Raw genomic sequence first — 24,695 nt, forward strand, 5'->3', positions numbered from 1 at the left:
ATCCGCAATGTTCTCCTTTCCGGTTTTATATTTGACTATGAATCTGAAAGCTTGGAGGCGGAGAAGCCTTCTTTCAATTCTCGCTGGCGGCTTCGAAGATGGTTTAAAAATGGTCTCTAATGGCTTATGATCGGTTATTAGTTCGAACTCTAACCCAGCTAGATAGTAAAAGAATTTTTCCACTGCCCACACTAATGATAGGCTCTCCTTCTCGGTCTGTGAATAGCGCTTTTCGACATCTGTCAGGCTTCGACTAGCAAAAGATATTATTTTCGGTTCATCATCTCCATGAAATTGCAGCAATACAGCTCCTAATGCAACCGGACTGGCGTCGGCAATTAACTGTGTTTTGTGCTTTGGATTGAAATACTGCAAATTTGGAACTTTCGCTAGACAGGATTTCAGTTTATCAAACGCATCCTGTTACTTAGCACCCCAGATGAACTTCTCATCCTTTCTGAGCAGTCTTCGCAATGGGTCAGTTTTATTCGCTAACTCTGGAATAAATTTCCCTACATATGTTACGAGGCCCAAAAAACTCCGAATCTCCTGCTTGTTCTTTGGAGAACGAAAAGATGCGATGGTGTTAATTTTCTCTGGATCGGCCTCGATGCCATGATTCGATAAAATGTGACCCAAAAAATTTAATTTAGCGGCTTTGTAGACACATTTTTTTTCATTTAATAATGCGTTGTTTTCTTCTAGAATGCCACGAACTCTTTTCAATGCTTCATCGTGCTCGTCCTCAGTTTTTCCAAAAACGATGATGTCGTCTATGTAATTTAGGACATTTGAGGAACCCGACAATAATTGCTCAAGCCTCCTTTGGAATATCTCTGGTGCCGAGTTGACTCCAAACATCAATCGCTTATAACGAAATAATCCTAACGGAGTTATAAACGTTGTTATTTCTCGGCTTTGTTCATGTAGCTCGTGTTGGTGGTATGCATCCTTGAGGTCTAGCCTGGAGAAAAATCTGGCATCTCTGAGTTGAGTCATGAATGCTTCAAATGTTGGTAAAGGATGGTTTTCCCTCAAAATGGCTTGATTTGCTCGCCGCATATCCAGGCATAATCGAATTTCTCCATTTTCTTTGAAGACTAGAACCATTGGTGAAATCCAGGCACTTGGTCCATTCACAGGTTCAATAATATCTCGTCTTAGAGCATCCTGAATCTTTTCGCGCACCTTTTCTTCCAATGCAATTGGTATCCTTCGCATAGGCTGTTGTACTGGTTTTATGTCCTGATTTATTGCCAATTTGACACTGTCCCCCTTCCACTTCGGGAAAACCGATACCTCCTCGATATGATTCACCTGCAGACCGAGCCGTAGCACATCCAACTTAATTGCAGTTTCTCGTCCCAGCAATGACTGTTTTCCTTGTTCAATGATGAAAAAGGAGGCAATCATTTCAGCCTGTTTACCCACAGAAATTGGCGCCTCAAATACGCAAATTACATTTAAAATTTGGTCCGAGGCGTATCCTTTGAACTGGTTCAGTGAGTTGGGACGGACATTGAACACAGTGGCTTTATTCCTTTTTAGAGTAGAAAAATCGTCTTGACAGATGAGATTATAGCGAGACCCCGAATCAATGATCAGAGATATGTCTGCGCCCCCGATTTTGCATTTAATCCATTCTTCTTGCTCATCGCAATTAATTTTGAAACAATTCTCCGTTTTTGGCTTTTTAGTGTGGAAGCGTGTTTCATCTGGGTTCGTAGATCTCGATTGGAAATGTTGCCTTTTTAAAATCGTTCTACATTTCCGCCCAAAATGGCCAAGGCGACCGCACCGATTGCATTTTGACTGTCGAGCTGGACAAGTAGGACAGTCATCTTTGTGGCCAGTACGTCCGCATCTCCCGCATTCGAAATTTCGCCTATTTCCTGTCGGTTTACTTGCTACGACTCTATTTATCGGCTCCTCGGTACCCTTTGTCATCATCGCTGATTCTTTTCTTATTTCCTCGTCAACTTGACAAGCTTCGAGTATTTCATCCAGTGAATGTTCCTTTTCTAATAGTTTCCTTCTTAAATCTCCCGACGCCCATGCGTCGATTACCTTGTCTTTGAGACAAATCTCTTCGATGTCATCTTTCGTTGATCCAAAATCGCACCTCTTAATTTGTTGCCTTAGGCGCAATACAAATTTGGCAAAACTTTCGTCGCCAGATGGAATCAAGCTCCTGAACATGTGTCTCTCGAATGACGAGTTTTGCTTGGGCGAAAAGAACGCCGTTAATTTTTCCACCAATACCTGAAATACATCATTTTGTTCAACTTTGTCGAAATCGACTATGCACCAATACCTGGAATACATCATTTTGTTCAACTTCGTCGAAAACAACTACGGCATCGGGTAGTGAATACGCTACTGATTGTAACTGTATTCCACCTAGATGGAGTAATTTAGTCCTCTTTTGCTTGGACGCAGTGATCTCCTCTGATTCAGCATAGATCTGAAATGCTCTCAACCATTTCTCCCATTCCAGACGAATCAGTGCTTTGTCAATACTTTCGCACAAGAATGGTTTAATGGGCAATTCCCCGTTCATCTGTAAAAATTTTAATATCTCTTTATACATATGTATATGTATATATATATATTTATACATAATTTATTTCATGAAACTGAGTTTCGCTTCACTTCATTCTGATTTCACTCAGTTCGTATCCTATACTGTGTACATACTTTACTAAACGTATATACACAAGTACGTTTTTTTTTTTTCTCTCTCTCTCAAACTTTTGTCATTCTTACTGTCCCTGACCTTTGTCAGCTTAGTACATATGTACATACATTTATGGCAAACTGCCTCTGAAAACTTCTTTCCAGATAACTCCTTTTTTTTTCTATTATTATTATTTTTACTGTCTCTGACCTTTGTCAGCTTAGTTTGGGGCTAACTGCCTCTGATCTTTGTCAGATGATCTTTCGTTTTCGTACATTTTATTTTTTTAAATTCCACTTTGCACTCATATGTACATACATATGTCGTGCATAACATACATACACATATGTGTATGTCGGTGTGTCAACGCCAGTTCTATGCCTACGTGACGAACGGTGTGCAAAAAGGATAGTGCAATTGCAAATTTTATGTTTGTTTTTTTTTCTCTTATTCCGCGTTAATTTTTTTCCTATTTTGTATATAATTTATTTCACTTTCACTATTAAGTATTATTTACCTCGTCGCCAATGTATTAACCCGGTAATCGTACCAATAATACAAAACAATTGCTTAATACTTTTATATATATTTTTGCGCGGTGGTCTGCTCACTCCGGCTCAAAGAATTAGATTACATAAGAAGATTGAAAAAGAGTCAAAGTATAGCCTTATTGAGAGTCATAATGAGTTGCTCTCTCGCTCTCAGAGATCAACGGAGGTACAGACTCCCACAAGAATCATCATCAGATTGCACATCCAATCCTTTTTCATTTGGGTTTTTGTTTTCGGCAGACGGCAACTCCAGAATACTTAATACTTCTTTAGGAAGAGGTATTTTTATGTTTTTCCTTTCTCTTTCCTTTAAACAAATGCTAGATAGTAAAGGATCCGAGGAATATATCGCCCTGTGGAAAAGGTCAGTCATAGTATTGATTCGACTATTTTTTCTTGCGTGTAAGAGTCTGTCTTTTTTGTAGATTTTATTCCGTGCCTCTGAAGCATTTTCGCTTAAGCACCCTAGTGGAACCAACGTCGAATTATTTATTTGAAAACCGTGGACTAATACCTTGTGAATTGTTGGTGACATTGGGTACCACGGGTATTTATGCATATAAAGTAGAGTCCGCTTATAGCGACTTTCAAGGACCGACGAGTTTTCGTCGTTATACCCGGAAGACGCACTAAGCAAAAGGAAATAAGTGTATAAGTCTGTCTGGGGACCAATCAAGCCATCGAGTTTTCGTCGCAATACCCGGACGGACACTATAAGCGGAGTCGTTATAACAGGATTCTACTGTATAAGTTAAACGTTTTCTTACAAAAAATTCTAAACTTTTCAGAGTTTATATAGTGATTACAGGAAATTGCTGGTAATATAACGTGGAGCTTATTTAAAAGGGTTTTTCTTTTATAAAGGACTAGTAAACCCAGCGAACTCCGTTCCGCCACCAGATGGCGATAGTTTTAGGTAAAACTTCGTTTGGTGTTTAAAAGATAAAGAACATTTTTTTTGTTTTATATATGAAAAGGAAAAATTTTATTTCGATACCATTAAAACTTTGGCCATTTCCGAGTGTTTTGCAGTATTACACGTTGGTTCTTCAATAATTTGAAGATTTAACGGTAATTTTAATGCTGAATGAGCCGTTTGGCATCCTTCTAACAATATGGCTGCTATTCCCAAAGAAGCAACTGCAACAGCTATGTTGGATCTCGCCCGAACAGTTGCTAAAGCTAATGACATAAGGAATGTCTTGCCAGTACCACCAGAGGCATCTAGGAAATATAAACCACCATTTTCTTCATCGATTGCCTTCATTAAAATATCATAAACTTTCTTCTGTTGTGAATTCAACAGGGCTACATTTGTTTGAACTAATAAATTTAATTTCTGGTGATCATATTCACGTTCCCGTTCTTATTCTCGATTAAATTCATTCACGATTTGGCGCTGGCATTCTAACCTGATTAATATATAACCGCACATGAGGTAACACATATCTTTGATCAAGAGTAAAACCCAATAATGTATCTCCTCATTCATCAAATTGTTCACAATCAGGATGGAGACTTCGTCTATTGTTGGAGCATTAAATGTCCTTTCGTGTGTTCCAGATGGTCGTTTATCTGCTTTTATGACAACTTTATAGTCATCATTTGGCATGCGCTCTAAAGCACTCTTAAACAACCTGACCATCGCATGATGTTCATGAAGCAGACACTGCAAGTCTTGAAGAATTGCTCGCTTCATCCCTTCATTGATCGCTAGACGTCGATCAAGTTGTTCTTCCATGTTGCCCATGAAATATATTTGTAAAAAATTTTTTTGTGTATCTTCGAAAGGTAGTAATGATCCAATTCGATGGTGAATCTGCCCTTGTATCTAAGATAAAGTAAGTTATTCTTTAACTATATTCTATGTAATACAAACAAAAAAAAACCTTAAATGTCGGATTAAATCCTCGTTCTTCGATAATATCTGCCCCAAATGACGTCATTTGGAAACAACCATTGTATTTTCGAGTATTTGCAAGAAAAGCAACGAATACAATGGCTCAGGTGGCGGAGTCAACAATGGCAATTAAACTTTACCATTAAAGCAGCATAATCCAGGCGTTTCTCCGGAAAACTTCAGTGCACCGCAATACTCGCAAACAACGTCCATTTGCCCAATGCAAACGCTAGGATGCAAGCTGAAATCAGTGATGCAATCGTATTGAAACGCTGCTCGATTCAAATCAGCACTTGATAAATTTCTTCTGCGTCGCAAATGGTCTATTTCTTGACCTCTGTTGTAAGCTCGACGATTCTGCATTATCAACCGAGCCGTATTACGGATTGCCTCTCTTTGCTCTGCTGATTGAGAAGCACAAAGTCGACCCATACTAACGCGGTTCTGTTCACGTTCAATGTTTTGTTCTTCTTCAGACCTTCCATTTGCAGTATTTCGTAGTCTTCTTGCATTACGGCTTTGTCGGGAAAGATTCGATCGTCTTGGTCGCGGCATTATTAATTAAACTTCACTTCACTTCAATTCACAAGAAGCACGAAAAACTTCACTTCACTTCAATTCACCAAAATCACAAATAATTTCAATTCACTTCAAAAAAATTGAGTTAAAATGCTATGGTAGTGTGTGCTTGTCAGTGTGATGAGGTAATAACTCAGTTTATATGCGATTTTTGGTATGTCGAACGGAATAAAAAGTACCCTAAGTCCTATTCCGGGCTCTAAGCTACCCTCCTACCAATTTTCAGCCAAATCTGTTCAGCCGTTCTTAAGTTATAAGTGGTGTAACTAACACAACTTGCTTTTATATATATAGATTCAAAATGACTTATTTTTTATTTATATCTAATCTTTTCCTATATTCTATGTGGTATTTGCTAAGTTTTTCGTAAATCCAATCAGACACAATTGGTATTTTGCGATCATTGCTGCGCCAAATATCGAAAAGATCGCTATGGCTAAACTCAAACGTCCCTGAATATTGTGGATTTGTAAGAAAAGGGGGACGAACGGGGAAAATGTGGTAATTAGCGTTGAAAAACGACATTTATGTGTACAAACTGACGTTGTTAGTTTTTGTCGGCAGACATGGGGTCGTTTTTTTTTATCCACGAAACACAGGGGACGCATGTTAATTTTCTACAAAAATACACATAAATTGGACATTAAACTCAGCTCAAATGTTAAAACTAAACATAAATGTATAATATACAGTGAATACTACACACCTTGATCTTCAATTTCCATTATTAACTTGAGTTTGTTTGGACAGATAATTTTTAATTGCACGCACAAACGTAAACAAAAGAATTTGGCGCCAATTTCCTAATCCTAAACAACTGATCGATTGCATTCTTTTGAAAGCTCATACAAAGCTTCAGTGAAGCTTTTAAAGATTTATTATTTAAGTTTTTAGAAGTATGATGTATTAACTTTAAGAATTTAAAACCAAAAATACAAAACATTAACATAAAAATTTCGACTTTATGCCAAAAAATCCGACTTTTGGACCATAGTGCTATGGCAGCTACAGTGGCGAGCACATGTGGATACATGTTTGTCACTTCTGGCTTCAAGCTGTTGTAAAATCCGTAAAAATGAATTAATCTTTTTAATTTTTGTTTTCCAGTAATCTTTATTAATATCTACTAGATATAAAAGGAACTAATATTTAAATAATAAGTTGCTTATATTTATATATTTTTATACCCTTGCAGAGCAAAAGGGTATTATAATTTCAGTCAGAAGTTTGCAACGCAGTGAAGGAGACACCTCAGACCCCATAAAGTATATATATTCTTGATCAGCATCACCAACTGAATCCAAATCCGTCTGTACGTCTGTCCTCCTGTCGGTTTCTATGTAAACTAGTCTCTCAGTTTTAAAGCTATCTGGCTGAAACTTTCCCAAAAGTTGTCTAGTTGTTGCACGCAGTATATAGGTCGGAACGAGCCGGATCGGCCGACTATATCGGATAGCTACCATACGAGAGAATGAAATTAAAAATTCTTACTCCGTTGTTTTTGATCAGATCGACTTGATTCCTTCCAGATGGCGTTTTCTAACCACTATTGAATTTCGGATTAAATTTTATCAAAATCGGATAACTCTATCATATAGCTGCCATAGGAGAGATCAGAAAATATATATATAAATAATGGAAAAAAAAATTATAACGTCGTTGTTTTTAATCCCGCGAGCATGATTTTTGGAACATCAGGCTTTTCTAATACTCTTAAATCGAGAAAAAAATTTCATAAAAATCGGAGTAATATATCATATAGCTGCCATAGGAAAGATCGAAAAATCTATATAGAAATAACGGAAATAAAATTATTACCTCGATGTTTTTCATCAGACAATCATGATTTTTGGAATATAGAGTTTTCTTATGAGTCTTGAGTTACAAATTAAATTTTATCAAAATCGGACGACTATATCATATAGCTGTCATATGAACAATATGGAAAATTAATAGAAAAATCGTCATAGATTAGATGCTGTTTAGCCTTTTTGTATTTTGTTAGACATATTTAATGTCTGCAAGGGTATATAAGCTTCGGCCTGCCGAAGCTAGCTTCCTTTCTTGTTTTAATTAAAAAAAGTCAATGTATCCAATTTTTTTGAATGCTAACTTTTATAAATGGGGGATTCCCAAAAATTCAAATGTTTTGAACATGTTAAATTGTCTTAAACACTGTTAAACTATTGAAATTGAGAAAAATTTCACTAAGCTTGGAAAATAAAATTGTGGAAATGACTAGAGAGAGCAAGTCAGCTCGGGAAATTGCCAAGTCACTGGGTATTTGCCACAGAACTGTTCTCCAAGTCAGAAAACGACGCAAAGTGACCGCGCATGAGCCGCCTAAATCGGGAACACGCCTCCTAACGGATAGGGATGCACGAGCTATGGAGCACCACATGTAAGGATCACAAGTTCTGGACGGTAGAAGACTGGAAAAAGGTGATGTGGTCAGACGAGACCAAAATAAACCGTTTTCAGTCCAATGGTAAGGAGTACTACTGGCACCGGCCCATTGAAAAATTAAAAAAAACATTAGGTTAAGGCAGGTTCTCACCTTGTAGGGCCGAAAAATTGACATTTTTAAAAAAAAATTGTTTTGAGAAAATGGTTAAAGATAAAAATCTGAAATTTGTAACTTTATTTGAAAACATATTTATTTTGCGAAAAAAAAATTCAAAATTGAAAAATCATAAAAGGGGCGGGAGGGGGCGTTCCTCAGTTGCAACATTTCGGCAAAAAGGTGTCCCGCTTACGGAAGTGATTCAGCCAAAACGGGTAATCGGAAACACAAAAACCGAAAAGATTCTGAAAGTGTACAGTACTGTGCATAAAATGAACTAGGATCAGAAAAAAAAATGAAAATTGCAAAAGTTAAAGCTAATAACTAAAAATTCGATTTTCGCGCTTTTTTCTCACTAATTACACAGCCACACAAAAAAAAAAATTTTTTCGGGCCTGGAGGTCAGACCATGTTTACTATATGTTTTCGGGGTCGCTGAATCCGAATCCGTTGTCCAAAAAACTCCAGGTTTTTTTGATGTTATGTCGTAACCCTGACATTCTGGAGTTTTTTAGACCTCAGATTCGGATTCAGCGACCCTGAAAACATATAATAAACATGGTCTGACCCACGGACTCGAATATAATTTTGTATGAGGTTTTTTGAGGTTATGTCAGAACCCTGACGTGCTGGGGTTTTTGGACCTCGGATTCGGATTCAGCGACCCCGAAAACATATAGTAAACATAGTCTGACCTCCAGACCCGAAAAAATTTTTTTTTGTGTGGCTGTGTAATTAGTGAGAAAAAAAGCGCGGAGGAGGAGGCTTGATGGTGTGGGGCTGCTTTACGTGGTTGAACAGTGGCCCGTTGGTGAAAATCGATGGGATAATGAAGAAGGAAGACTATCTTCGTATATTGGAGACCAATCTTCATGAATATATTGAAAAATGTGCTTATCCCATTGAGGAAATCACTTTTCAACATGATGGAGACCCCAAACACACGGCTAAAATCGTGAAAAATTGGCTAGGTCATCAAAGTTTTAAACTTATGCAGTGGTCAGCTCAGAGTCCGGATCTTAATCCTATTGAAAATCTATGGGCTCTGCTAAAGAAACGGCTGGCAAAGTATGAGAGTCCACCAATAGGATTTGATGAACTTTGGGCCAGGATACAAGCGGAATGGAAAAGTATTCCAAATGAAATGATGCAGAAATTGGTCGAGAGTATACCCAAACGTGTTAAAATGGTAATTAAAGCTAAGGGTCTTTGGACCAAATATTAAAATTTGAATAAAAACTACAAAAAAATCCAAAACGTGCAAAAGTGGATACATTGCCTTTTTATACCCTTGCAGAGCAAAAGGGTATTATAATTTCAGTCAGAAGTTTGCAACTCAGTGAAGGAGACACCTCAGACCCCTTAAAGTATATATATTCTTGATCAGCATCACCATCTGAATCGAAATATGTATGTACGTCTGTCCGTCGATCCGTCGCACAGTGGGCCCAATGAGACATTTGGCGGAATAAAAGTCCAAAAAAAATTGTTCAATATATGGTTACATTTTTTTTTATTTCAATGGTAACACTCTATGAAGCTCACAAAAGCTTGTTTAAAGCTTTCAAATGGGTGTTGTGATCAATTGTGAGCTTTCGAAGTAATCAAATGTTTATTACGTGTGTATGCAAATTTTTAAGGTTTGTTTTCAGTCGTGTTTAAAAATTTGAAAAATATACATACATATTGACGATTTTTAATTGAAGTAACCATTGTTTTCGTTAAAATAAGGTATGTACTAAATGTAAATAATGTGTTCGTAATTTATCTATGTATATATCTATGTATGCTTTTGAAGTAATGATTTTTAAACGCTTTACTGTCTTCGTTGGTCTGTAACTAATGTGATTCAATCATATTCATGCTAATTTTAGTATTTGTGAGAAGTATAAGTCCTTGTGGTGTCAAAATGTCCAAAATGAGAGCCAACTACGGCCAATTCTGAAGTCTATTACACTTTATAGGTGGAATGTCAGTCTCTAGGAGACGTCTTTTTGCCTTGTGGCTTAGCGAAAGTGTGGCAGAAAAAATTTTTTTATAATTTTAGAAAATTTTTTTATTATTTTCATATAATTGTTTATTGAATTTAAAATGTTTAAAAATTTATTTTTTGAAAGACTATAAAGTTACGAAATTTACTATATTTTTTATATGAATTGTATGAGATTTACTTGGGGTAACACATTAATATTTTCAGAATATGTATGTCAAGAATACATTAAAAATATTAAGTTAAAATTTTCAATAAAATATCAATTCATTTACCCCAGGTATTATTAAAATTCCGCTAGCAGAGGCACTTGGCCCACTGTGCGTCGGTCCGTCTGTCCGTCTGTCTGTTTCTATGTAAACTAGTCTCTCAGTTTTGAAACTATCTTGCTGAAACTTCCCCAAAAGTTGTGTATATAAGTCGGAACAAGCCGGATCGGCCGACTATATCGGATAGCTCCAATACAAGAGAATGAAATAAAAAAATCTTACGCCGTTGTTTTTGATCAGATCGACTTGATTTCTTCCATTTGACATTTTTTAACTACTATTGAATTTCGGATTAAATTTTATCAAAATCGGACAACTCGATCATATACATAGCTGCCATAGGAAAGATCGAAAAATATATATAGAATTAATGGAAATAAATTGATAACATCTTTTTTTTATCCCACGAGCATGATTATTTAAATATAAAGTTTTTTAACAACTCTAATGTTGAGAAAAAGTTTCATAAAAATCGGACAGCTATATCTTATAGCTACCATAGGAAAGATCGAAAAATCTATATAGAAATAACGGAAATATAATGATAACATCGTTGTTTTTTATTAGATAAGCATAATTTTTGGAATATAAAGTTTTCTAACAACTTTTGAATTACTAATTAAATTTGATCAAAATCGAAAAACTATATCATATAGCTCCCATATGATCTCTAGTCGAAAATATCGAAAATGAATAGAAAAATCGTCTAAGCTTCGATGTTGTTTAGCCTTTATGCATTTGGTTCGACATACATATTTGATGACTGCAAGGGCAAGCCGAAGCTTATATACCCTTGCAGTCATCAAATATGTCGAACAAAATACATAAAGGCTAGCAACATCAAATCTATGGCGATTTTTATATTATTTTTATATTGTTCATATGACAGCTATATGATATAGTCGTCCGATTTTGATGAAATTTAATTTGTAACTCAATAGTCATTAGAAACCTCTATATTCCAAAAATCATGATTGTCTGATGAAATACAACGATGTTATAATTTTTTCCGTTATTTCTATATAGATTTTTCGATCTTTCCTATGGCAGCTATATGATATAGTACTCCGATTTTTATGAAACTTTTTTCTCATTATAAGGTTATTAAAACTCTAGATGTTCAAAAAATCTTGCTCGTGCGATAAAAAACAACGATGTTATCAATTTCTTTCCATTAAATCTATATAAATTTTCGATCGCTCCTATGGCAGCTATATGCTAGTGTTATCCGATTTTGATAAAATTTAATCCGAAATTCAATAACAGTTAGAAAACGCCATCTTGAAGAATTCAACTCGATCTGATCAAAAACAACGGCGTTAGAATTTTTCATTTCATTCCCTCGTATGGGAGCTATCCGATATAGTCGGCCGATCCGGCTCGTTCCGACTTATATACTGCGTGCAATAACTACACACCTTTTGCGAAAGTTTCAGCAAGATAGCTTTAAAACTGAGAGACTAGTTTACATAGAAACAGACAGACGGACAGACAGACAGACAGACGGACAGACGTACAGACGTATTCCGACTCTGCTCGTGATGCTGATCAAGAATATATATCCTTTATGGGGTCTGAGGTGTCTCCTTCATTGCGTTGCAAACTTCTGACTGAAATTATAATACCCTTTGCTCTTCAAGGGTATAAAAAGCTTATTAGCTGAACAAAGTTCCTTTCTATGCTAGAGCTGAAATTATTATTATGGATATTGGAGTGGAGATTTTGTTTTTATTGAAAAAAAGAAACAAATCCTTATTAGTATGTATTACCTTATAATCCAAAAAATTAATTCATTTTTGGAAATAACTTAGTTCCTAGTGCTCAAAGAAATTTAATAATAACTCATTTTTTCAGCTTATTGAGTACTAAAATATTATACGTCTGTTATTTTCAGAGAATCCTAAAAATTACGAAATCAATTTTGAATACAAGAGAGGACCCAGAGGTCGGATCGTTTCTCAAAAAAAGTTATTCGGAAGACTCTGAAGCTGAATCAAATATTCTTTTGGAAGATAATCTACTTAACAGCCTTGATAATTGGCTTGAAAGGTTGTTTGATGGAAAAACCCAAAAATATTACATAAACTATTGGCCTGACTTTCCGAATAAGTAATAAACTCCAATATTTAAAAGAAAGGTAATTTACCTATTTATATGTATAATAACCAACCAAACGTTTTATGCGTACGTATTAGTGAAAGCTTTAATAATTTAAACAAATATTTGGGGGGTTAACTAGAAATTGAACAACTTAGCGCTGCTCAACACTAAAATTAAAAACAAAAAAAACCTTAAGATAAGGGGTTATATCCAGTTGCATTTTTGAATAAATCGAAATATTTTTCGTTTTTTGCTTGTTTTGAATGTACATACATAAATATATTTGAGAATATTGTGTGAAAATTTCAAAGTAATCTGATAAATAGTTTGCAATGCAGTGAAGGAGACACCTCAGACCCCATAAAGTATACCTATATTATTCTTGATCAGCATCACGATCAGAATCGAAACACGTCTGTACGTCTGTCCGTCTGAAATCCGTCGGAATGAATTAAAAAATTCTCACGCCGTTGTTTTTGATCAGATCGACTTGATTTCTCTTAGATGGCGTTTTTTAACTACTATTCAATTTCGGATCAAATTTTTTCAAAATCGGATAGCTCTATCATATAGCTGCCATAGGAAAGACCGAAAAATATATATACCTATAAATAATGGAAAAAAAATTATAACGTCGTTGTTTTTAATTTCACGAGTATGATTTTTAGAACATCAAATTGTTAAATACCCTTGCATTGAATAACAAATTTCATAAAAATCGGACTACTTTATCATATAGCTGCCATAGGAAAGATCGAAAAATCTATATAGAAATAACGGGAATAAAAAGATAACATCGTTGATTTTCATTACACAATCATGATTTTTTGAATATAGAAATTTCTAAAGACTCTTGAGTTTAAAATTAAATTTCATAAAAATAGGACGACGAAATCATATAGCTGACATATGAACAATAGTCGAAAATATGGAAAATAATAGAAAATCGTCATAGCTTCGATGTTGTTTAGCCCTTATGTATTTGGTCGACATATTTAATGACTTCAAGGGTATATAAGCTTCGACTTTCCGAAGCTAGCTTTCTCTTTTGATTGTACATCTGATAATTTTAATCAGAGATATCTTCCTCACCGCCATACACCTTTTTGAGATGGACCTTCAAGAGATCTTTTAAAGGATCGACGGAACCCAATATTGTTTTTTAAATATGAATTCTTAAAATACTTTAAATTCTTTAATTTTTCATATAATACATGTATGTACATCTATATTAATACTATAAAGAGGTAAAATTTGTTTGTTTGTTTGTTTGCAACGAATAGGCTCCGGAACTACTGGTCCGACTTAAAAAATTCTTTCCTCGATAGAAAGCTACATTATCAAGTAGTAACATAGGCTATAATATATTTTGAAAAAAATTCGGGATCCGTAAGAAAATTGCAATATTGTCGCATATAAAGTGAGTTGCTACCTCATCACACTGACAAACACACGCTACCATGGTATTTTAACTCAATTGTTGTGGTTTTCATTTATCATTTCCAAGTAAATTAAGTTTTGTCACATATTATGCAAACCTTAGTGTTCTCTGCTCAGTTAATTTCATGGACAAACGGGTATTGTGTTCTCTGTGAAATTGTGAAAAAAAAGAGAATTTTTATTCATTTTAAGTTGAACTGTGAAAAGTATGTGGATCGTGCATTTGAGGATAAATTCACCACTCTGTGCAAACATTGGCCGCAGACATCCAAGCCAGCAACAAGTACATTCACAAAACTTAAGCGAAGAAATACAAATGAGCACATGGAGATCATTGGCATCATTCAATCGCTTGGCATTCCAATATGATCCCACTGCGAACTACAGTGATAATGAAAATTTAGATATTGGACCAATGGCGACTATATACACTGCCGCTCAACTGAATAGGTTCATGATCTCAGAGAAAGTAATTTGTCTATAATTTCTAAACCAGTGTACCGATTTCCAAAATTTTTTTTTCTTTAACTCTTGAATCATTTTATAATAAAATGCTGAAGAAGGTTTTTCAAAAACATATTATTTATTCCTTATTTAATTTTTCTTCTGAAAGGTTAACAAAATTCATGGTTTTTTTTTGGGTCATCTGAATAGGTTCAACCTAAAACAATTAAAATTATTTAAGTAACTAAGGATAATTTTCATATTTTTTGAACTTGGCTGATACTTATGAACATTTTTAGAGTACATTTTACTAATTTTAATAAAAAGTGAACCCTCCGTTGTCCGATATAACATCATATACACGACCGGGAAGCGAGCTATACTAATTGTGCAGTATTTGCAGTGAAATGGTTGTCCAGGCTATTTTAATTGCCTTAACTAAAGTTGTTTTGCAAGAAAATTACCTGCCTCCTTCATATATCTTGCGCGATAGCAACCCCATACGATTTCGATTATATTAAGGTCAGGTGAATATGGGGGCCATTCAAGTAAGTCCACATTTTGAGCCTTAATCCATTCTTTTACCACCCTAGCTGTATGATGAGAGCGTTATCTTGCTGGTAAGACCATTTGATAAAGTGAAAAGTATTTGAATAATCAGGAAACGTAGCCTTTATGATAGATTTGTAGGATTCCGCGCTCATTTTAGAAGTAACAAATTAGAGGTCGCAAGTGCCAAAGACTGATACCGACCCCCACACCAAAATCAATTTAATTTAGAAGCGTAAATCAATAGCTACAACTATTATTATCACGATCTTCGAAAGGAAGAGCATTTCCTTAGCCGTTGTCATAGCTGTGAGGGTGGGGTAATGGTGTGGGGGTCGGTATCAGTCTTTGGCACTTGCGACCTTTAATTTGTTACTTGCAAAATGAGCGCGGAATCCTACAAATCTATCATAAAGGCTACGTTTCCTGATTATTCAAATCCTTTTCACTTTATCAAATGGTCTTACCAGCAAGATAACGCTCTCATCATACAGCTAGGGTGGTAAAAGAATGGATTAAGGCTCAAAATGTGGACTTACTTGAATGGCCCCCATATTCACCTGACCTTAATATAATCGAAATCGTATGGGGTTGCTATCGCGCAAGATATATGAAGGAGGCAGGTAATTTTCTTGCAAAACAACTTTAGTTAAGGCAATTAAAATAGCCTGGACAACCATTTCACTGCAAATACTGCACAATTAGTATAGCTCGCTTCCCGGTCGTGTATATGATGTTATATCGGACAACGGAGGGTTCACTTTTTATTAAAATTAGTAAAATGTACTCTAAAAATGTTCATAAGTATCAGCCAAGTTCAAAAAATATGAAAATTATCCTTAGTTACTTAAATAATTTTAATTGTTTTAGGTTGAACCTATTCAGATGACCCAAAAAAAAACCATGAATTTTGTTAACCTTTCAGAAGAAAAATTAAATAAGGAATAAATAATATGTTTTTGAAAAACCTTCTTCAGCATTTTATTATAAAATGATTCAAGAGTTAAAGAAAAAAAATTTTGGAAATCGGTACACTGGTTTAGAAATTATAGACAAATTACTTCCTCTGAGAGCATGAACCTATTCAGTTGAGCGGCAGTGTACCGATATTGCAGTACGTTAAAGTTTAAAAGAGAAAGGGCTGGATTGTGCTGCGCAAGTGGAAAAGTCAAACTGGAAAAGTGTTAAATCACCATCTTTCTATACTTCCATATATTTTAAAAATGTTGCAACATTGACTATTATGTTGTTAAATTGTGTTGACCAGCGAAGCGGACACAGGACCTCTAGTCCCCAATAAACCTAACGTAAAACCTTTCGCCAAGCTAGTCATAATGGTTTTGTAGCTCTACCTACTTGTTCTCTTTCTTCAACCTTTTTCGGTGCTAGTCCCTAACACTGCATAACCTGAGTTTTAGTGTTTTTGTATTTAATTTTTAATAACAAATGTGTTCCTGTCCGAAAATAAGTGTTTTTAATGATGTGCTTCGACTCATAATGTGAAGACTAATACAATGGCAATTTTTCATTACATTAAATTATTCTAAACATTTAACGAGGCACAAGAGACAAATCTTTATGATTGACTCTTATTTTAATCCACGCAAAGCAATGATCTTAGTTGTTTCTATTTCGATTCCACCAGAATAAAATACCTATCAAATTGAAACACCTCTTGCTTTACTTACAATAGTGCCAATAGGAATGGAGTGAACTTTCTTTATGTATTAAACAAGAAAGGAAGCAAGTTTCGGCGAGCTGAAACTTATATATTCTTGCAGTCAATACTATAATTAAAGGTTATTTTTTCAGTGATAAAACGAACTAAACAGAACTTATCAGATTAAGAGTGCCTGGTGGACCAGCAGGTAGAGCGCTGGCCCACAAGCCAAAAATCAACTCCAAGCCCTCCCCTCGAAAAGAAAGGATAATAATAATAACAACACAAATTCGACTCCTCAGACACAGCAATAAAACTTTCGTGTAACTACTTATTATAGACCCTCAAACATCAATAAGATCACAATTAGAAAGAACGATTCTTAATCATCGTTTTCGCCGCCGCACAGTGGGCGATTTGGTCTCGCTAGCGGCATTTAATTAATAACTTCTAAAATAAAAGAGATGTGTTCAGATTCGCGATCTGGTGATCACGGTGCCAATACTTGCGGAGAGTTTGGGCAAAGCTCATTGCAGCGATAGCTCCGCTGCTGTTGGCGGGAGAGAGAGAAAATCAGTCTGATTCTGCACTGCATCGCGACGCTGACGGAGCTGCGTTTTTCTTTGATTATTGTTTGTTATATATAACCGACTCGAGACGAAATAAATAATGAAATTATATTGTTTAATTCTGACCCCGAGCTGTCGGCACAACTGAGCCTGATGACCCATGAGGGGACCGTCTGCAAACATTTTTGAACAATTTAATTACAGTAGAATCCTGTTATAACGACTCCGCTTATAGTGTCCGTCCGGGTTGCGCGACGAAAACTCGATGGTTTGGTTGGTCCCCATACAAACTTATATGAAAGGGCCTCCGCTTAGAGCGTTTCCGCTTTTAGCGACAAACCGCTTATAAGAATGAAATTTTTCAAGAAAATTGAAAAATTTAACCGCATATTGCGTCGTGCCGGAAAAAATACAGTGCCATAGTTCAAAATTTAAGCATCAAAACACGCTGTTAGAAATGTATGTATTTGTCAGTGATCGGCACCCTTGCTTGTGTGAGTAGGAGCGACACGAAGGATCTTGCACTGGCACAACTCTCTGTTAGTTTTAGCTGTCGCTGCTGCGAGAGAGAGAGAGAGTCGAAGTGCAATGCCGACGTCACACTGTGTGTGCAGTCCTCATAGCCTATTCCATGAGATGTCCCGTTATATTTCTAGTTTTTTCTGCTTTTTTCCGAGTAAAACTGAATGTTTTAATTTGCCAAATGCAATATGTGCAATAAAAAGCTCATTCAGTTTTCAGTATTTAGAAAAACCTATGTTTTTGAATTTAATTTATTAAATTTTTCGTTTTAATTAAAAAATTAATTTGATTTATTTTAAAAACCTATTACAAACACAGCAACCATAAAATAATAAAAAAAAAAATTTTTTCCCTTCTTTTGCTTAGTGCGTCTTCCGGTTATAACGACGAATAATGGTCGGTCCCTTAAGAGTCGTTATAACCGGATTCTACTGTATATATTAAAACCAAACAAAAATCATTAGAAGTGCGCGACGCCAGCTCCGTTAGTTCGTGTAGTGCAAACCAACTCGGTTCGACGAACCCAAATAAAACAGACGGCAAAGATTATTAAGCGCCGCTTAAGATAAGCGCCCGCATACATACATGTATACATACGCTCAAGCGGAACGCCGTTTTGTTATCTTCGATTTGGCCTTTGAACTGGAATTTTGATCGGAACGCCGTTTGTTACTTCGCTTTGGCTTTGTGCTGGATTTTGGGTAAGGAAAAGAAAAGGTTTTTTTTTGCGTGCGTGCGTCATAGCTGAGTGGCATTGTTGGGAAGGTTTTTTTTTTTTTTTGGTTTTATTGGAAAGTTTTGTTTACACTCGCCAACATGAATTCTGAACTAGGAACTTCTCTGTCCTGTCTCTGTCAAATTTATTAATCTCCAAGTTGACAGGCATAACGCTTTGAAGGCAATTTTATAAAATTATAGAATAGATTCGGCAAGTAGAAAAACTCTGGTTTACTTTAAAAAACGTTTTCAGCAGATAGAGGAATTGCGGAGTGCATTGTCAACATAACCGGCTATGCGGAATCGGCGTATGCTACCAAACATCTTCAATCGGAATTTGAAGAGCGGTATATGGACGCCTGCCTTTTCGCCGAGGACCAAGAGAAGCTTGTGCCAGCGGATTCTAAGACCGCGACGTTAGCCGCAGCTGTCGGACCGACTGCTGAGGTTAGGATGACGATGCCACAAATGACAGTGCCGAAATTCTCAGGTGCGGCCGTGGACTGGCCAGGTTATTTTGATGCATTCAACAGCCTTGTATACAACAATCCGTCGCTAACCGGGATGCAAAAGCTGCATTTTCTCAAGGAATCGCCCCCTGCCGGACGCGATAACGACGTGCGCCAAATGCAGCTCACCGACTCCAACTTCCCGGTGGCTTGGTCTCTGTTGCTTAAGCGCTACAACAACCCGCGTTTGGTCTTCGCTCATCACATGAGCGCTATTTTTTCGTTGCCGAAATTGCAAAAGGAGTCGTCGGAAGCGCTTCGGACTATGCTCAGCACCGTCAACGTGTGTCTCGCCGCCTTCAAGCGCGTCAAGGCCTTAGAAGGGGAGGCACACCATTGGCTGGCATATCACGCGGCTTCCAGGCTCCCAAAGGAAACACTCAACGCATGGGAGCATCATCAAGGCAGTACGCCAACCGTTCTGCCGATCTGGAGTCGTTTCTGAACGACCGGCTAGTGGTCATGGATGCGATCGAAAACCGAAGCTCGTCGAACGACCTCAGTCCTGGACCCGGATCTTCAGATGCCATGCGCCGGGTTCGAGTGCACAACGTGCGCGACGAGTCCGGACGCCCTGGCTTAAGTTGTCATCATTGCAATGGCGGTCACATTCTTCGTCGTTGTTCGGCGTTTCTAGCCATGGACGCTTGGAGGCGCAAGGAGATTGTGGGCAGGGCGAAGCGATTACAAAGGCAATGGCCGAAGTTATATTTGAATGAATTATTCCAGTTACAATCAGAATCTTTTACTCAATATTAAATAAATTAAATGGAGCCGCTTGACTCTTACTTTATTCAATACCTTTATTAAATTTAATAAAAAATAAAAATACAGAGAATATCAAAATTTTATTCAGAAACACATTGGGCAATAAGATATTTCAAACCATATATTTGTGGTAGACACGTTACTGTCAAAACAGATAACAGACCACTTACGTACCCATTTCTAGAAAAAAAAGGACAGATTAAAAAAAAAAGTCACTACAGAATATTAAAGTAGACAATAATCCTTAAGGAATTAATAAATAGAATTGCCTAGGCAATCTATAGAAAAAGCTTCAAAGCCCAACGTATTCGAAGTCTTCTAAATGACGAGGTACGTAAAGTAGTGACCTTGCAATTGAAAAAAAGGGGTGTGTCCAGCCTACGCACGACAGGAGTGAAACTTCTAGTATTCCTCTCTCTCTTATCATTTCATTATCTCTTATTTTCTGTCTTAAGTTAGTTTAAAGATTAGAGATTAAATAATTCAAGGAAGAAGCATGAACTTTTGTATCTATAGTTAATCTATAGTTCCAAAAATGTTCAATTTATTTACAACTAATACAATATTACATAAATAACAATATTATAATTAACAAGAAAGGAAGCTAGCTTCGGCAGGCCGAAGCTTATATACCCTTGCAGACATTAAATATGTCTAACAAAATACAAAAAGGCTAAACAGCATCTAATCTATGACGATTTTTCTATTAATTTTCCATATTGTTCATATGACAGCTATATGATATAGTCGTCCGATTTTGATAAAATTTAATTTGTAACTCAAGACTCATAAGAAAACTCTATATTCCAAAAATCATGATTGTCTGATGAAAAACATCGAGGTAATCATTTTATTTCCGTTATTTCTATATAGATTTTTCGATCTTTCCTATGGCAGCTATATGATATATTACTCCGATTTTTATGAAATTTTTTTCTCGATTTAAGAGTATTAGAAAAGCCTGATGTTCCAAAAATCATGCTCGCGGGATTAAAAACAACGACGTTATAATTTTTTTTCCATTATTTATATATATATTTTCTGATCTCTCCTATGGCAGCTATATGATAGAGTTATCCGATTTTGATAAAATTTAATCCCAAATTCAATAGTGGTTAGAAAACGCCATCTGGAAGGAATCAAGTCGATCTGATCAAAAACAACGGAGTAAGAATTTTTAATTTCATTCTCTCGTATGGTAGCTATCCGATATAGTCGGCCGATCCGGCTCGTTCCGACCTATATACTGCGTGCAACAACTAGACAACTTTTGGGAAAGTTTCAGCCAGATAGCTTTAAAACTGAGAGACTAGTTTACATAGAAACCGACAGGAGGACAGACGGACAGACAGACAGACGGACAGACGGACAGACGGACAGACGGACAGACGGACAGACGTACACACGGATTTGGATTCAGTTGGTGATGCTGATCAAGAATATATATACTTTATGGGGTCTGAGGTGTCTCCTTCACTGCGTTGCAAACTTCTGACTGAAATTATAATACCCTTTTGCTCTGCAAGGGTATAAAAATTACAAAGGAAATACATTGACAATTTACCTATCATGTGACATTTTCATTATCAATTGCACGATTTTTTTTCCTAATGTCGAGATAATTGGGTTATGGTAACTAAAGTGCGAGATATATACATGAGCACTCAAACCCTTAATAAATCGTGCAAAAACTGCATCGATTGTTGTTCCGTGTCTAGTCGTGCTAATGTTCCTTTCACTAACAATGTCCAAATTGAGGGTGTTTTTAAAAAAGTTTAAAATCTCTACAGATTCTTCCCTCGCGAAATTCACATTAAAATCTCCCGAAATAATCATAATCATTTCTTATTCAATAACCGAACCATCCTCTGTGTATGGCAGAAGTACGTGGTGGATGAAATCTTTGATTTCAGTAACCGATTTACCTGGTGAGATATAAATTGACACCATAATAATTTTTTCCCATTAGCCAGAGAGCATTCTGCAGCACACAAATCCCCAACGGAGGATGTATGACTGGAAACGAATTCATGGTTACGGGCATGAACGTCATTATGTTTTACCACAACATTTTGGAGTCTATTTACATTTTGGTATATACCTACACCACCCGCTCTAACATTGGGTCTCTTGTATTGTATAACGCAATCGAAATTTGTAACATTAACATGCCTGTCATCGTCAAGCCAAGTTTCGGAAAGCATCAATATGTCCGAATTTTTTAGAACATTACCTCGTAAATCCGATGCATGTTTGTTAATACTTTGACAATTGAATGAAAATATCGTCATATCTGCTTTTTTAATATTTTCTAACAGCACTTGATCGATAGTTTTTAAACGTACCGTAGAAAGTCTGTCAAATTCTCTTCTCAATTGAGCTACTGAAGTGTCTTCGCGTCGTCCGTGATGAAATAAAACTTGATTTTCTGCAGGCACAATAAAGAGACCTTCAGGACTCGTAACTCTTGATAAAGCTACATAAACCAAGGATTGCGAATGTTTCTTGCTATTTGTATACACAACACTATCGTATGTTCGCATGCTGGCTTAAGTGGAAAATGGTTTCTCTTTGCTTGGATTATACTGTGTGATTTTTATCTGTATAATGGAAAGGCCGCTGACCTACGACTTATCGGAGTTGCGTCATTACTTATACCTAGACGAGTAGCATATTGAGCTGTTTTACTACGTGTCCGTCTTCCTACATCTTTTGGAAAAATTAGCCAAAGTCTGATAATTTTGTGGCTTTGATCATCTAACTCAACATAGACCAATTTTCCGACTGCTCCATTCGCTAATCCGTCTGTTACATCGATATTCGTTGTGATTAAATATGGTTTATTCAAAGCAAAAACGATCTGGTACGGCAGGCCACCAGTATCAATTGATGACAGTTGATGTAGTTTGAGTCTTGCATCTCGTTCCTTTTGAAAATCATTACCACAACCGATTATTTCGTCATCAGCAATAGAATCTTTCTTATTCTCACATGAGTTCAATACAGAAAGGTTGTAAGTATCGGCAGAATAATTATCATAGAATAGTCGAACCCCATTGGGACAAAGATTATTGGCATCCTCATTCGTAAAAAACCTTGATTCAATGAGTTCCAGTTGTTGCCTGGTCAAAATTTCACCATTTCCACTTTTCGTTAAGGCTGATGAGAAACATTCATTTTCTTGTCTCATAACCTCTGTCAGTTCATAAAATTCAATACTCCTCCATAACTGATTACCACCTATTCTTTGTATTTTTTGCTTATAAATAGGGGTTGCTCTCACTGGTGGCATTTGTCTCAAATCTCCAATGAAGATTATATTCATTCCACCGAAAAAGGAATTATAATGACCTGTTATCTCTCTCAGTCTTAAATCTATTCGCTCTAACATCTCAGCGCCAATCATACTCACTTCATCGATAACTATTACTTTCACGTACTTGAAAAGTGTTCTATATAACAATTTAAGTTCATTTGATAGTGTAATTCGATTCGTCGGTGATATTTTGAAAGCCGTATGAACTGTTGTGCCCCCAATAGCTACTGCTGCCTTCCCTGTTGATGCGCAAGCAATATAAGCGTTCAAATACCCATCAGTATTCGAAAATCGGTTGAAAATCTCCATTAATAATTTGATGGTGAATGTTTTTCCACATCCGGCTGGCCCGGTTAAGAATAAGTGTAAGGGTAATGCGTTTTCTGTTTGATTTAAATATACACAGTGTTGTAACGATTAAAATTGCTTCTCATTTGCTAATCTCATTAAATCATTAAACTTGTCATTCTCCATAATGTTATCTTTTTTCCTGGCAATTGCACCAAGTTTGTTCAATGATGCTTGCCGCAAATCTAGATTGGCAATTGAATGGGGATCATTTAGAAGTTGTTCATACGGATCAGGCTCTTGATGGACATTCACTTGATTTCGGTCGTCATCATAAAGAAGTTCTTCACGACATAACTGAGCGCATATTTTCATAGTTTTAGCAATGTCTAAATTTGACTCGAATTCTTTTCTACGTTCCATTATTAATGCCTCATTCTGCTCAAATAATTCAAGAAATTTCATGTCTGCTAAAACATCTGTTTCTTCAACTCTAAACTTGAGGTGTAAAGTAACCATCTCCCTCTTATAGTCTGTCAAGTCTTTTCCCATGTCGTAATTTGTATACCTTATTATTCGTGGTATTTTCCTTTCAACTATTTTTCCTTTTGGAGCTACAGTATATTTCGAAACGAATTGAGCTAACGTTACGTCTTCGAGTTCTTCCGGCCTCTTTTCATATTTGTCAGACCAATTTTGTTTCCAAATGTCAGTGCAATCGCAACCAAGTTTTTCCAGTTCTTTATTTGTTTTCCTAATTCGTTCACGTTCTTGTGGCCAGAGTGTTGGTATGTAAACGACTGCTACTGACGAATTAGACATGGGCAACCGTAATAAAAACCAAGCGGCCTCTTGACTTGTCATTTCAACACTATTGAGCACGTTAACACTAAGTTTTCTGAGTGCCTCAATAATATCAAACTCCGGATTTTTGTCAATAACCTCAACGATTTGTTGCTGCAAATTGCTGATGCCTCTATTCGTTTTGTTGACATATTCAACAACGTATTGTGCGCACGAATACTCTTCAATAATATATTGAAAGTCCATGTTAGACCCTAATACATTTAATAAGAAAGGATTAAGGAAATTATGCCATTTTTCGGAAGGAATTCGTTTAACAAATACTCGGCGTCTCATTATGCCGGATCGTATAATGTTAATTTACTCTTCATCCGAAGTAATAAAGTTGCAGTCATAAAAATGTTCAATGCTGTCATAATCAATGTCTTCTAGACTTTTCCTGATTAATTTATAACGATTCTTTAGCTCCCGAATCTGTGG

At 36.2% G+C, this 24,695-nt stretch overlaps 1 protein-coding gene across 2 annotated transcripts in view; it reads left to right on the forward strand.

The window, feature by feature from the left end:
* The window catches only part of LOC108100543 (dnaJ homolog subfamily C member 16), a 451,288-nt gene that overhangs the window by 400,008 nt on the left and 26,585 nt on the right, over positions 1-24,695 (forward strand). For both annotated transcript variants that reach the window (XM_043209499.1, XM_043209500.1), the window contains exon 11: positions 12,424-12,666. In XM_043209499.1, coding sequence (XP_043065434.1) covers positions 12,424-12,642 — 219 coding nt within the window. In that variant the 3' untranslated portion in view covers positions 12,643-12,666. The remainder of the gene's footprint in view (positions 1-12,423; positions 12,667-24,695) is intronic.

The sequence above is a fragment of the Drosophila ficusphila genome, unplaced genomic scaffold (assembly GCF_018152265.1).
Source record: "Drosophila ficusphila isolate 14025-0441.05 unplaced genomic scaffold, ASM1815226v1 contig_128, whole genome shotgun sequence".
In the NCBI taxonomy this organism is placed as follows: Eukaryota; Metazoa; Arthropoda; class Insecta; order Diptera; family Drosophilidae; genus Drosophila; species Drosophila ficusphila.